We start from the raw sequence: 15,457 nt of genomic DNA, 5'->3' as shown, positions 1-15,457 counted from the left end.
ACTGAGGGGTACTTCCAGACAGACAGCTTCTAGCAGTAACGCTTAGAAGGCATTGTGCAGTAATCACTCCATTTTTTCCTCCTGCAGCAAAAGGAAGCCTCTAGCCCTGTCTGCTTTATTTGCATTTTAAAATGGATTTTGGTGTATTTCCACTGCTCTTGGAAGATTGTACCAACTGTAGTCAGGAACTGGAAGTCTCACAGGAAAACCATCAAGATTGTTACTTCAGATTTCCTTCTCCATACACTGACAGGGAACGGAAATGGCTGCAGTGCAGGCTCCTTTGGGTGAAGCTTGTATGTTTTACTATAAAAGCCCTCTGTAGGGCCATGTTTGTTCTTCCAGCTTTTGTGCTGAAGACAAGCTAATCTGTCTTCTCCCTTTCCCCCTCCTCTGGTGTATAGCTGCAAAATAGAACCATATATCTAAACCAAGGGACACAGGTCCTGACAAACTGGGAGAAAACAGCTTGAAATGAGGGATGTCCAAACTTCTTATAAATTGATCTAGCAATGGTACATGAATACTAAATCTGAACAAGAAGCAGGGTAGAGGTGGCCAGGGATCTTTGGAAGAAGTAGACGTTTGTAGGATCTAAATGGGAACTATTTTCTATTTTCTCATGTGCCAGTTGCTGATCTATACCGAATTTGAACTTGAGGCTGGATTGTATTTTTCAGAAGCACCTAACTGTGCTCATACCACACTTGTCTTTTTGCTTTGGCACTACAGCAGATAGTTTTGCTAGGTTATACTTCTGAAATTCAGTTACATAATTTGGTAACTACATATATACACCACACTGTAAAGTATCCAAGTTTGCAATATCTAAATTTAAACTTATGTTCTCTGCTAGATGTGATGTCAAGCAGATCAACATGCTTAAACTCAGATCTTCTCCAATAGAAATGGTGGGTGCGTGGGTGGGTTAACGAGCAAATGAGGCTGTGGGCAGAGGGTGCTAAACCTTCCCACACCAGCAGTTTAACTCACTGCAATCTTCCCCTTCTCCCATGTACGTTCCTCCTCCATTGAGCTCTGATACTTGAAATGAGCTCAGGTGGGAGAAATGTGATTAGGAGCGCAATCCTGTGCATGTTTAGACAGAAAAAAAAAATCCTACAACTCCCAGTATTCCCCAGCCAGCATGGCTGGCTGGGGAATGCTGGGAGCTGTAGGACTCTTTTTTCTCTAAACATGCATCGGATTGCATCCTAAAGGGAGGGGCTGCAGGGAGCTAAGTGGCAAGCATGGAAGAGTTCTTATCTCCATACCTGTGCGCCCCTTTTGCTGTTAAATTCTGATTGTATCATCACTGCACTCTTTCAGTTTCTGTATGATCATGGAGCAAGAGATTTAGACCAACATTGTAAACATGCTCAAAAGGAAGTAAATCTTATTGAACTGGGTGGGACTAATTTCTGAGTAAAGTTGCTTAGGGTTGTGGTGTTAAGCACCTAGATCTCCCATCATCACATCTAGTTTGACCCAGTTGTAGGGAAATGTAGGAGCGTTAACTACAAGCTCCAAAATCTGGTATCCCCTCAAAACGTATGCCAAGATGTTGTGCTAGTTTAGTGCCTCTAATGTTTATGGACATATCTACTTTGTCAGTTACATTTAATAATTTATTGGTAGAATTTAGTCAGTGATAAAATATTCAATTTCTTGACATAAATTGAGCAAGGGGGATCCTTATAAAGCATCTTCGGTAATCTATGACTTAACTGAAATAATTTTGTGTCATCCAAAAGTCATGAAAAAATAGGTTTGGCATAGGTTTGGAGGGGATATGACCATGTTGGGCTTTGGGTGTTTACTAGGTTCCCTCTTCCTCTGGGTGTGTCAGTTACACTCTTCGGGTTGCGGTAGAAAACGTTGTCTTATCCCCTACAAACCTACCACAATGTTGGTTTCTTGGCTAACTGGGAACGCAATTGGATATGTCACTGCACCCTTGTGGTTGGGCAGCACAAAACTATACCATTGTGGCACAAAACAGTACAAAAGTTTGGCATAGGTTTTGAAGGGATGCCACATTTTGAGGTTCACAGTTAACACTCCTGGGAAATACTCATGTTGACATGTAGTTCTAGCTTGCATTAACCACATTCACACAAACACTGATAAGACAGAGGTAAGATCCTACAATGACTCAGAAGGACATTCCATTTAAGTGGATTTATTTCCAAATATATATGCTTAGGACTGTGAGACTCAGTGACTTCTGTGCTCTGTGTTTCCAAGTAAATGTGGTGGGGCTTGAGCCATTAGTGTTTTGTGGGAGAATGCTCCTACAGCCCAGTCCTCTACATACATACTTAAATGCCACTGAGACCAATGGGAGTTATTTCCTAGTACATATATTTAGAATTACTGCTTCACACACCAGGTTACTAGGATAAGATTTTATGAATGTTGGCATACAAATACTTTAAATAAAGTAAATACACCTGTAAGAGCAAGAACGCACAACATGAAGAGTAATGAAAAAATTAGGTTTGAATGTCACTTGAAAAAATGAGGGTCTGGGTCTATAGCAGCATCTTTCCTCCACTGATAGTCCTCCCAGACTGTCCTTTTCCCCAGTTGTTTGCATCGAGTACCCATGTTGTGGGTAAAGAAAAGGGTTAGTCTGAAGTCATCTTTGGATAAGGAGGAAATACAGAGCCCAGCTTTACAACCCTAGGAAACGAACACAAACATTCTCTGATTTTCAGTGTTAAATGGAAGAGGAAGGGATATTTATTACCACAATAGTCACATCTGTTCAAGAGTGTGGGAGTGTATTTATTTATGGAACTGCCACACCTCTACACAGATTTGGATGAAGATCGTTCCCATATCTCCTATATCTCAGCCTAGAGGTAGGTTCATACCACTTAAATGAGAGATTCCCTCTTGCTTCAGTTTAGCAGCACTAATTTGTGCATCCTAGGAAGTGTGTATTACTACCTCTGATCCCAAAGTCCCATCCAGTTCACCCAGAAAACACTGGGTTGTAATTGTCACACCATGAAGCCAAGCAGCAAATGAGGTTGCACTATTTGTTTTGCACTTAGGTAGGATTTGGATTCTGCACCATTATTTCCTTTGCATGATCGCCCCGCAGATCCCTCTCTTTCATAGTAGGGAGGGGAAATGTATTGCTGCAGAGGAGGCAACTTTTTCAACTTTCCAGTTCTGGGCACCACACTTTAAGAAGGATGCAGACAAACTGGAAAAGTTTCAGATGATCAGGGGACTGGAAACAAAGCTCTATGAGGAAGACTGAAAGAACTGGGCAAGTTTAGCCTTGAGAAGAGAAGACTGGGGGGAGATATGATAGCACTCTTCAAGTACTTGAAAGGTTGTCACAGAGGGGAAGGCCAGGACCTCTTCTCGATCATCCCAGAGTGCAGGACTCGGAATAATGGGATCAAGTTACTCGGACTCGGAATAATGGGATCAAGGAAGCCAGATTCCAGCTGAACATCAGGAAAAACTTCCTGACTGTTAGAGCAATACGACAATGGAACCAATTACCTAGGGAGGTGGTGGGCTCTCCCACACTGGAGGCATTCAGGATGAAGCTGGACAGCCATCTGTCAGGGATGCTTTGACTTGGATTCCTGCACTGAGCAGGGGGTTGGACTCGATGGTCTTATAGGCCCCTTCCAACCCCACTATTCTATGATTCCAACAGAGTTCTCCAGGCTCATGTTATTTCAGTGCTAAAGATGCATCCCTAAATGCACCTACTAGAGAGTAAGCTCCCTGTAACACAGTGGGGTATACATCTGAGTATGTATAGGATTGCACCATAAGAAAGAGAAGCACTGTCATCATTCCCCCACACCCCACTAGAAAAAGAGAATGGAAAAAGGAAATCTCCCCCCCACACACACCCCCAAGTAATAAATATGATTTCAGTGGTGGAAAAAACTGTATCAGCATAATAGAAGTTCAGCTTGAGAGAAGATGTATGCATACCCGCACATACTCAGACACAAATCATCTGAAAAGGCCCCATGCCGCAAGGGCATCTGACCACGTTGCACCAAACACATGGTAGGGATTATTCTCTTAGAGCTAAGTGTTTGATCCAACCATGAAAATGGCCAACTGCTAGTCAAACAAAATGGTACAACCATTGAGAAGAATACAGAGAAGCTAGCAAGAACCGAGGTTGCTACAGTTCTCTGCACACAGCCATTGCAATAGAAGATTCGTCACGACAGTGAAATCAACAAGGCTAAACTAGATTCTACTAAGCACTGACCGGAGGGGTCACTTGGAGGCATAAATATTTCATGCAAAGAGGAAAGAGGTGGTGCAATCAGTGAGTAGAACTTCTGTGCCCTTTAGCCTCCACTGTTTTGGAAGCATTCCAGCAAAGTGGCCAGGAGTTGCAACTAGGGCAGTTTGCCTGCAGCACTGCACATTGCCCTCCCACATGCTACAGACAGCATTCATCAGCTTTGGCCACACAAACAAGACATGGATAAACTAAGAGATTCTCCCTAGGATACCCCTATATCCTTAGAACAGTGTCTTTGTTAGTACATACCTCCCTCCCACATGTGGGCATCAACATGTTTTCTGGGCATGTTGCAGCATCCTTTCTAAGTAATCACCATGCCAACAGGCCCCAATCTATCTCTAGACATGTTGGAACTGCAGTGAAACTAAGAGGCCATGCAGAAACATGAGCCACATAGGACGAAGGGGATATGGTAAACAGAAGTCTAGGGATGCTTCCAGATGGATGATTCTAAATGCTAACAATAAAGCATTGTGCAGCTGTTCTGTCCTTTCTTCCTTAGTGGATTTTCCACAGTAAGAAAAAGGATGGAACAAGCAATGGGAAAACATGGAAGGATTACAAGTAGATGAGAACATCAGCTGGAAACCCACACAATTCTGTGAATGAGGCAGGGTGACTGCACATTAAAAGCTTTGCCTGGAAGCACCCCACGTCTAAGGCTGCTTACAGACGGGTGCAAGTTTTTCTACTTCACTCCTCAAACAATACATGTACAGCCTCTGAACGGAGACAGGCAATCCAGGTTTTTTTCTACCAAATGCCTTGCATGTTTATCTGATCAAATGTCTGTTGGTACTTTATGATCATTTTTAACCAATTAGGTTTTTACACTTCAAAACTGCACTTCCACAGTGGACTGGGCTCACAGCTAAAATTACATCAGCCTGTCAAGAGCCTAAGCCTGCGATCTTCTGCATAATTACATGGGAGTTAATACACAGATAGCCTTGAGCTGCACAAGTGAAAGGTATTGAGAAAGTACTTCAGTTCAGAGAACAGAGAAGCTTGGGAAAAGATCATGGCTCGCAGGATGATCCTCTTGATCAAGGGTGGGAGATCAGATATTGGCCTTGCCAAGGAATTGGAAGAAAAAGCTGTAATGCATGGGTGGGGAACCTGTGGCCTTCAGATGTTGTTGGACTATAACTCCCATCATACTGGCTGGGGCTGATGGGAGTTGGAGTCCAACAACTAGAGGGCCACAGGTTCCTCACCCTGGCAGCAAAGCAATTGCTGGAAGTTCCTAGGAAATGGAGTGGAAAGGCTCAGCAGCACACATAACTGGCGGATGTGAAAAATTGGGCGTTGGTTCCTAACAGTCTCTCAGAGTTTAAAATGGGGCTCCAGTTCCCCCTCGCCCTCTTCTTCCTCTTCCTTCAAGTCTCGATTGGGCTCAATATAGTTATCCTCAATGAAACCATCATCATCCTCAGCAGGGCATCCAGCTGCTCCAGCAACCAGCTGGTTCCTCCCATAGACCACATCCACGTCAGCTTCCTCAGCACGGCTGCTTCCGACAGAGTGGGAATCAGGCAGCCGTTGATGGTCGTAGCTGGCCCGGTTCCGCTGGAGCAATTTGCATTTGGCAACCAATGCAATCACAATGGAGAGGCCAACAGCCAAAAGCACAAAACCAGCTAAGTATGGCCAGCTCCTTCCAACCTTTCCAAGGGGGGGTGTGGTAGTTAGTGCTGCAAAGGAAAAACGGCTGGTGTATTATTCAAGGGTTGTCATTGTGCCCTCATCTCAGGAAAGATCCTAAGACTGCAATCCTACACAAAACATTTACTTGGGAGTAAATCCCACTGAACTCAGTGGGAGTGACGTCTGAGCAAACATGCAGAGGATGCCTCTCCCCCCCCCCTTACTAGGTGTAAACAGGAAAACAAAAATAGTCCCACTATAGAGCTGGTTCTGTCTTCCAGGAAAACAGTAAAGTTTCAGAGGTCATCATTGTAGCAATGGACAACTCTCCCACGCAATTGTTGCCCATTCCTGTGGAGTGGGCTGAGCAATGAAAACTGACCCAATATGGGTATTTTGGCCAGTGACTCCTTTAAATCTTCAGTCTAACATGGGCTAGCCAGTAAACTGAGGTGCACAAACTGTTCCATGCGAGAAACAGGAGAAGAGGTGACAAGTTGTATCAAACTGAAAATGGAAGTTTTAAATGTGAACGCTAAGTACAGGAGCCACTTCATTTACAGAGTCATGGACTCCGTGGGGCCTGACACTGACCTACCCTACCTGATGTCTCCTTCTGTTTTACAAGGTTATCTAATCTGTAGCATAACACATAGCACAAAGTGTTTGGAAGAACATTTGCTGAGGGTCATCTCCAGATCCAACCCAGCTAAAGTAATCTAGAGCAGCTTCCCCCAGCTTAGGGCCTTTCAGCTGTGTTGGACTAGAACTCCCACCACCCCCAGCCAGTACGGGGATGGTGTGGATTTTAGTCCAGCACAGGATGGGGAAGTCTCACCTAGAGCAAAACAAAGCCTAAAATTCTCCTTGAGGTGCTTCCAGATGAGGCTTTCATGGCACCATTCCCCTGCCTCATTCACAGAATTCTATGGAGGAGTCCAGATGTTGTCATCGTCAACTCGCCCCCCTCACGTATTTTCCAAGCTCTTCTTCTGTCTTTTTTCTTACTGCAGAAAATTCATTAAAGAGTCAAAGACAGAATTGTTGCACGATGGCTTTTGATTGGTAGCACTGTGAGCCCTTCATCTGGAAGCACCCCTAGCCTGTCTGGCTCAGCAACAGGTGGAACAGGAACTAGCCACCTAAACTTGTGTGGTTTGTGGTGATGGGGACTCTAATTCATCCTCACAGAAAACTCGGCTAGAGAAGAAGCACCAAGTAGTGAGTGCTTGAGACTCAGGGTGGGTGGGTGAGTGGGTGAAGAAACAAATGGAGGAATTGTAGGGCTGGGTGTTATCATTCATGGGCAGGACTGAAAAGCCCCAGGCCTTGCTTCACTTACTGTCATTCTCTACTGGTGCTGGACTGACTGGAGCCTCAGCCCGAGGAATCCGAAGTTTTATTCTGTGGCCCAGGTCCTGATAGTGCAATGTTATAATCTCTTGAGTCTGGAGCTCTAGGCATAAATCATAGAAGAGTTGCTTAGCAAGAAGCCACAAAAGCTGTTAGTGTCTGTTATTACCACTTGCCTATCTCCAGATTCACTTTGGCTCCATCCTAGCTCCATTCCATTGGTATAACAACAGATCGCCACCCGCTTACAAGGGTTTACAAGGTAATACAAGAGGTACAAAACTTTTCATCCAACTCCCTATTTGAGTTGTCCTAACATTGTGGTCTCCAACATGGTGCCATCTTGTGTGCTGTCTGTATTAGTTCTATTTTGTATCTTTTAAAAAATGGGGAAATAATAATAATAATAGGTATCTTTTTAAAGGAGTATATTATTATTAATCATCATCATCAGAGGCTATGTAGATGCTTCCTCACTGTACTCCTCAAACAGGGGTGTACTACTGCCATTTACTTTTAAAACATTGGGGAACCCCAATAAGGCTATCTCCTCCCCTCAAAGTAATGCTCCAACAATGTAACAGACTTTTTTTTTCTATTTTTCTCCCATTTTTCCTTTTCTACCAGGTGTGTACAGACACACACACACACACACAGCACTGCTGCACAGATCTGGCTGGTTTTTTTTAAGGGAGGAGAATATATATGGCTATGTGATGCAGAAAGTCTATACTCCCTTGAAGCAAGGCTATCTTCCATCAGTTACCTAAGGATAAGATATGGCAGTAGTCACCAGATCAGATCTAGTGTGGCTTTCATACTAAGTGAAGCTAGTAGATTTCTTCTGCATCTGGAAAGGCCCTGCAACTTATCAGACTAGTATTGTCCTTTTTTCAGGTATCTCATTTAATGCTTTGAAACTGAAAATACCCACCAAGGTAGTCATGCAACTGCCACAGTGAGAAGATACATGCAGGCTGAAGGATCACTTACATGCTAATGGTCTGAATTGTCTGTAATAACCACAGAATCGTGCTTTCAGGACTCAAAAATAAGACTGTGGGTGCTTCCAGACTTTTCTTGTGCAATCACCTTGCCTCATTCACAGAATTTTGAACAATGACATCATCTTCCCTCCTGTGTTTTCCCACTGTTTCTTTGTATTTTGTTTCAACAAAAAAATCTATTAAGGAGGAAAAATGGAATAACTGCACAATGTTGTTTGGTTGTGCTAGGAGCTCTCCATCTGGAAGCACCTACAGGGGACAAATCATTCTATGCCAGAGGCGTGCAACTTGTCACCCTCTAGATGTTTTGGCCTACAACTCCCATAATCCCTCACCATTGGCTATGCTAGCTAGGCTGATGGGAGTTGAAGGCCAAAACATCTGGAGGGCCATATGTTATCCACCCCTGTACTATGTGTTCCTGCAAGAAAATCACCCACGTAGCATTTATATTCATTTCCTACCAGATGCTTGTTCAAAAAACATATGTTGCTTTTTTTCCTTTCTGTTTTGCACTGATTAAAGAGTGCCCCATGTTTCTGTGTGCCCTTCACTTGACATCCCATTTCCTGTTCATTGCCTCACCTCTTTGTTGTAGCGCTTGCTGGAAAGGAGTTATGGTGCCATGAGTGTACACCCCTGGGTTCCCTTGCAGTTTGACATGGTGGATTCTTTGCACAACTAACTGAGCAAGTTTGTCTGTATATGGCAGCTCATTGTTTCGCAAGTCCAGGTGAACAAGGGCCCCAGGGATGAGGAACATGGAGGGATCCAGGGACTGAAGTTTATTGTTTTTCAGGAGTAGTATGTGAAGGTTTTTCAAGCCCAGGAAGCTGTCTGGGTGCATGTGGGAAATGCTACAGTTGCTTAAATCCAACAGGTGGAGAGCACCGAGGTTATGAAAGAGCGAAGGATAAAGGACAGGAATGGTGTTGCTGGAGAGATTTAAGGAGCGCAGAGATGGGAAGCTTTTCAGAAATGGTCCATGTCTGGGTATCGTCAAGGAGTTGAAAGACAGGTCCAGGTTGGTGATGTGTCTGGGAAGGGAATCTGGTGCATAGAGAAGGCTCTTTCCACTGCAGACAGCCCATCCCTGGGAAAATATATGCACACATGGAATGTCAAGAAATCCAAGCATCATTAGTTGAATTCATTTTTCAGTTTGGTTTGGGGACTTCCCCCCCCCCAATGGAATCATAGGGCACTGAGTGACAGAAAGCTACATTCTGCAACTTCCTTTTACCTAACAAAAAAATAAAATGGTTTAAGATGAAAATTGGGATTGCTTGCCAAGTAAATGGGTGCCCCAAATGTTAGGAAGCTTTTGCATGTCACTGCTTGCAAACAGCCATATTTTACAAGTGGCAACACCTCAGAGAGTGAGCAAGGAAGTAGTGATGAACTCAGGGGTGGCACAAGCTCTCCCGCTGCCACCCCCCCAACTGTGTCTCACAGCCCACCCCCTGCCACATCTCCCACCCCTGCTGCCTCTCCCCCACCCCAGCCTCCGTCGCGTCTCCCTCCACAGCGTCACCCACCTACCCACCCCTCCTGTTGCTGCTGCTGCTGCTCTCTGAAGACCCACATCGACACCTGAAAAGTGACCCATGCATCTCTTCAGAGAGACAGTCAGGCCTGAATGCCGGGCTCTGTGAGGGTCCTCCCCAATCTAAAGCCTTTTAGAGTAGCAGAACTCAGCATGGTGCTTAGCAGTGCTAAAGCTGAATATTTAAATCCTTTATTGATCCAGTTTGAAAAGTTATAGTCAAACCGTCTCTGAGTAAAATGGTATAGTTACTTCACTAGGGCTGCAATCCCATGCAAACATACTTAAGAGCAAGTTCCACTGAATGCGGTAGTACTGATTTCTGAGAAAATGTGCACAGGATTCATCACAGAACACCTAGCTCGATGACAGTGTTCTTTATATGGTGTAAATGACAGCCCTTAAATATGCTGGCCACTGTACAATACTGTATGTTTCTAGTTGTTCTTCACTGGGGATGTTTTTCTGCCTGCCATGAAGGACAAGATGGTTCTGCCCCCTGCTCCGCATTTCACATAGAGAAGCCAACTGGACTGGCAGCTGAAATGGAACCACATCCTCCAACACACCTGACAGCAGCAGAATAGTTTAGGGGCACTGGACAGGCCTCGAGGCACACACAGGTTGGATCCAAACTTAGTCATGCATTGAGTAGACCCACTGAAATCAATGGGGCTTAAGTTAGCCATGACTAACTTGTCTTGTTCATTTCAATAGGGTTACTCTAAGTATGATTAAATCTGGATCCAACCCATAGTTCTGTCCTCTAACAGAGGGGAACAGCTGGGGGCTTGTTGCTGTCTCACTCTGCCTCATGGGAGGGCTGGCCCTGCAGGTGCCTTGGATACTTTTTAAAAGTGGAAAGTGGGATGCAAGTCTGTTTAAACAAATAGTAGTTGCCAAAAGTGACATCCAGGACCAACTGTACCTTGTTCAGAGAGCTAGTGTGTGAACAAGTCTTAAGTTTCATGATAAGTACATGTTCACAGATTGCCCGGAAAGCCAAGATTCAATCAAATAAACTAGTCAGGATTTTCCAGGAACAAAGTCCTTCCCTTGCTGAAGGTTCAGGTTTTCCTACACCTGACCCAAATGAACTCCTTGCTCACCTGTCTGTCAATATTACAGGGATGTCCCAAGACCACAGACCAGGCCCAAAGCATGCTGATGACCCAGATGTGCCCAACATCTTTCATGGTGTTTCAGGTAGCTGTAAGAGACAGAGAAAAAGTGCAAGACATAAATTCGTTACATGAGAATCCTGGAGACCTGCCCCATGGTAACACAAGGGGGTGATGGAGACAGGAAGGGTGTGGTACGGCTATTTTCAGCCCCCTATCTTTAAGACAGGCTGGTGCTTTGCACTCAGTGACAATGAATGCAGCTGCCCTTGTAATGCAAATAATGTGTGTGTGCGCGCTCCTATGTATGTGTGCGTGTGCATACACACACACACACACGGTATGGGCAGTCTTTGCAGTACGAGGGCTTCAGACAAGAATGCAGGACTGGGACCTGGACACCTAACAGGGCATATCTACGTTAAGGAAAAATCCCACAGCCTTACCCCAGCTTTCAGTTCCATTTTCTTCACAGGATCAGGATGAGCTCATTAGACAGCGACTACGTTTGGGAATTGAAAACTTCCCTCCTTGGCAATGCTCTATGGTGTTCAATGAACAGCGCCATCTAGTGGCTGCCAATATTTCAGATTAAATTTTATTTTGGCTTATCTGTGATCTTTTTAAAAGAGGGATAAAGCTCAAAAAAGCGTGGGAGACACTCTGGAGGTTGATGGCATCATGTAAAGGACCTGCAAACTTCCAGGAGTGGCCAATCACAAGCATGCAATAAAAAGCCACGTGTAGAAATGCTTGCAATATCAGGATTCATTCCTAGCAGACCAGAATTGTAGTTCAAGCCAAGGCATCAATCTGGCGAGACAAGCTGAAGGAAGCAATACAGGATTCATAGTTCATAGAATCACAGGGTTGGAAGGGGCCTACAAAACCATCAAGTCCAAGCCCCTGCTCAATTCAGGAAGCCTGATTCCCAGGTGGTGTCCCATCCAAGTACTAACCAGGGCTGACCCTGCTTAGCTTCCGAGATCAGACAAGATCAGACACATCCAGGCTTGTGGTGAAAAAAAGTGAAACAGAAAACCATGGCCCAATCTACATAGCCGATTTAAGGTAGAGCGAGCACATCAGGGTCATTTGCGACAGATGACGTTGTCGCCTATCCACAGCAACCCCGCAACTTCCCTTTGGAAAAGGTGCATTTTCGGAAAGTCCTTTTAGTGCGCTTTTCCCCTTAAACGTGGCTCTCGTGTGGTTCTGGTGCAGTGTGCCCTGTCCCCCCACATTAAATCCTGGGTGTACCTCTGTGGCCTGGCAGTGACGTGGTCAAGGGGTGGGGCTGCCCCTTCCTCCCCTCCATTCCCTCTTTTTCCCCATTTGCAGTAGGGGCTTTTGGACACAGGCTTTTGTTCCCATTTACCACCACTTTGTGCTCTTTCATCCTTTCACTATGTCACAGTAGTGCAGTTTTCCCATTCACAATATGTAGCCTAGCACAGTAGCTGCTTTAGCCATTCACAGTATGCAGCCTGTTTTTCATATGCAGCCCGTTGTTTTTCATATGCAGCCCGTTCAGAATAGCGCAAGTAGCACTGTTTCAGGCATTCACAGCAGTGAAGTAGCTGCTTTATCCATTCACAGTTTGTAGCCCATTTTTCCCATTCAGAATAGCACAGTATCTTTTAAGCTTTCACAATATCCCATGGATGAGAGGGGAGAGATGTGGGATAAACTACAGGGACTTAATCAGTGCTTTAAGTAAACTCCTCTGAGCAGGGGAGTGGGGAAGGGGTGGGGAACAAGCCTGTCTCATTCGCTGAGCAACACCTATGGGGCTGATGACATTCAGTTCTGCTCCCCCCACCCAACCCCAAAGTATAAGAGTTTCAAGTGCTGTGTGACTCGTGAAAGCGGGGTTTTGTATACTTCACTTTTCTTGCTTCTTGTGCCCCTGATGGGCCAAAGCAATTTCATGAAAATCCAGATATAACCAGAAAGCGCTTCTCATTCCGTTTCCACGTAGATGGAGCCCGTGTCTCAGAATTCAGACCACAGAGGGTTAAAAGAAGGGGGAACAGGCAGGGTGCAACAATGGGGAAATGGGCAAGAGACTGATGAAAAGCATCTGAATTTGAAGAGGCACCAGCAAAGCAAAATATGATGAGTGGAGAGAATGGCCTAAACTGAAACAGTACCTGGTGGCTTGTTTCACATGCAAAGTCTAGGGACGTGTCAGAATTTGAAAGAGTAGCCAATCAGGGCCAGCCTAAGACATTTGCTGCCTGAAGTGGGCGCAGTGCCCCCTGCCCCACTCCATGTATGGGAGCTGACTGGACTGACAGTCAAAGTTTATTTCAGCACTGGCAACAGGACAGTGCGCCTGAGGACAGCTGACTTGCTGAGGAGATGCAGGGCAGCTGCAGGGCACACAGAGCTCTGTCCTCCCACACTTTGCTCCCTGCCCACCAGCATCTGCTGCACCACACGCTGCCTCATGGCAAGACTGGCCCCATGCCAATCAGGGTGTAGATCCGACATGGTCTGTTGAGAGCCCCTTGGAAGCCCCTGGGCTCAGCCATGGCAGGCCAGCAGCCAATGCCCTCTTCTAGCCCGTGTGGTTTGATTGATCTTCCACTGAGCCTGATGCAGCGGGTTATAACAGGCACACCTGTCAATCTTCTGTGAGCTTTAAGACTCACACCTCATGTGGCTACTTATTCCCGGCCTTCTGCTTCAGCCTGTCACCATCACCCTGGTTTATCATGAACTGACAAGATCCCTTCATAGCTCTCTTGGTTCCAGTCATTTGTCCATCCCGCCCTGATGTAGCGAAACATTTTGAAATGCAAGTGCTCATCGTGACATGTCCCCATGGGCAGTCTCCATAGCCATTGCCCCCAAGGAGAGTACAAAAATTCAGGCAGCTGGGTTGATCGGTATCAACAAACCACTTCTGGCCATTTTCATCTCTACCAGGAGCAGGTTGTTTGCAAAGCTAGTGGGTCTAAATTGCCCATTCAAAACCAAGGCACCCCAAAATACTTTACAAGAGGGGTAGCTCACACCCCTGTGTTGTTGCTGGGGTAATCCATTCCCCACCCTGCAGCTACCGTGAGCTAAGCTCAGAGGGAAAAGGAAATCCTGCGGTGGGTGGCAAATGATGTTACCATCCCTGCTGATCCAAAGGTGTCGGAGCTGCACTCCTCCAAGCCGGGGCTCCACGACACCATGGCTGAAACAAGGAGGTCTCCCCAAAGCTGAGCTGTATTTGGCCTAGCACTGGTGAGCAGATTATAGCAAGCTGGCTTTTGAGGAGGCACTGCTGACTCTCATAAGTTAGCCCTGACCTTCACAAGAGAGCCAAGCCTTCAGGACTTGCTTCTGTACTGATCCCCAGTCCCTGGCACAGAGCCAGCAGGCCCTGTTCATACACGAAAACCCTCATTTGCTCACATCGCTGCATGCAACATACACAAAAATGCAGAAGTACCTTACTGCTCACCTTAGGCTAAAACCCAGACAATGGCTTCCTGATTCTGAACCACCCCCAAGGCCACCGTATCCCCCACCCCACCCCCACCCACTTCATGCCGCAAACTTGGCGTCTCCAGATCAGGAGACAGAGACACACACTGCTTTGTGAAGAATCCTGCCATGAGGCAAAGCTGTTTCAGTCTGAAATCTTTATCCCCTTTACCTGTTTTCCACTCGTCCCCAAAGACTCCCTGCAGGAGGAAAAACATTTACCTCAGGAATCACACCAGGCTGTGTGTTCTCTCTCTCTCTCTCTTCCTGGGTCTGTTTGCTGTGGGAGTGGCAGGTGCCAAGAAAATGGAGGATGAATGTGAAAAAGGTGAAAGGTGAAGAAGCCAGTTACACATTAACTGGAATCAGCCTCTCTTTTCTTTTTGGCACAGTACGATCCAAAATAAGGCCCTGGCCTCTTGACAGAGCAGAAGGGGCCAGTGGGGTGCCCAGTAAGCACCGTATGCCCACAGGTATGGGCAGCTTAAGTAATACAGTCTGAGAAGCTGTTGCGGAACGGTCACGTGGGTCACGTGCAAACCTCTGTGTCTGTTTACCTGGGTGCATGCTGACTGACAGCCTAAGCCAAAGGCACTTGTGTGTGGAGGATGTCAGTGTGCCTGGAATGACAATAGCTCAGTAGTAGAGCTTACGCTTTGCAGCCCGAAAATCCCAGGTTCCATCCCCAGCATCTCCAGGTAGAGCTGGGAAAGACCTCTGCTCAGAGCCTTGGAGAGCCACTGCTGATCAGTGTAGACCAACCTGGTGCTCTCCAGATGTTTTAGACTTCAAATCCCACTAGCCCCAGCCAGCATGGCCAATGATCAGGAATGCTGGGAGCTGTAGTCCAAAGCATTTGGAGGGCACCAGGATGGGGATGGCTGGTGTAGAATACAGTAAGCTAGATGGATTAATGCTCTCACTTGGTGAAAGGCAGCTCCCTGTGTTTTTGCTTGTGTGATGCCGATTGCATGTCTTGTGAGAATGTACCTCCTTT

The 15,457-nt window shown here is 45.9% G+C and overlaps 1 protein-coding gene across 4 annotated transcripts; it reads right to left on the bottom strand.

Moving 5' to 3' along the window:
* Positions 1-2,168: 2,168 nt before the first annotated feature.
* C4H1orf210 (chromosome 4 C1orf210 homolog) lies at positions 2,169-14,990 on the bottom strand. 4 transcript variants are annotated; one of them, XR_014789921.1, is made up of 6 exons: positions 14,683-14,990; positions 10,966-11,066; positions 8,896-9,403; positions 7,293-7,406; positions 5,521-5,997; positions 2,396-5,422 (listed from the first exon to the last, which is right to left on the bottom strand). XR_014789921.1 is itself a non-coding variant. In XM_084848293.1 (5 exons), exons 2-5 carry the CDS (start codon positions 11,050-11,052, stop codon positions 5,630-5,632), a joined length of 1,077 nt encoding a protein of 358 aa, XP_084704419.1. In that variant the 5' UTR covers positions 11,053-11,066; positions 14,633-14,708; the 3' UTR covers positions 2,169-5,629. The 4 variants fall into 4 exon arrangements, 2 of the variants coding, with proteins under 2 accessions (XP_084704419.1, XP_084704417.1); XR_014789922.1 differs by having other exon boundaries at positions 2,397-5,422; positions 14,633-14,708; XM_084848293.1 differs by having other exon boundaries at positions 2,169-5,997; positions 14,633-14,708.
* Positions 14,991-15,457: the final 467 nt, after the last annotated feature.

This window comes from Heloderma suspectum, chromosome 4 (genome assembly GCF_057233095.1).
Source record: "Heloderma suspectum isolate Gila_16-S chromosome 4, 16-S_ref, whole genome shotgun sequence".
Lineage (NCBI taxonomy): Eukaryota > Metazoa > Chordata > Lepidosauria > Squamata > Helodermatidae > Heloderma > Heloderma suspectum.
The sequence above is the reverse complement of the archived record's forward strand: the minus strand, read 5'-3'. Positions and strand labels throughout refer to the sequence as shown.

What these genes read in the sequence shown, in the direction of transcription:
- C4H1orf210 (XM_084848291.1), bottom strand. Translation starts at nt 11,052, where the DNA reads ATGAAAGATGTTGGGCACATCTGGGTCATCAGCATGCTTTGGGCCTGG. An exon ending in CCTGTAATATTGACAGACAG is followed by an intron (nt 9,404 to 10,965) that starts GTGAGCAAGGAG and finishes ATATTTTCCCAG; the next exon opens with GGATGGGCTGTCTGCAGTGG. An exon ending in AGCACCAGTAGAGAATGACA is followed by an intron (nt 5,998 to 7,292) that starts GTAAGTGAAGCA and finishes TTTCCTTTGCAG; the next exon opens with CACTAACTACCACACCCCCC.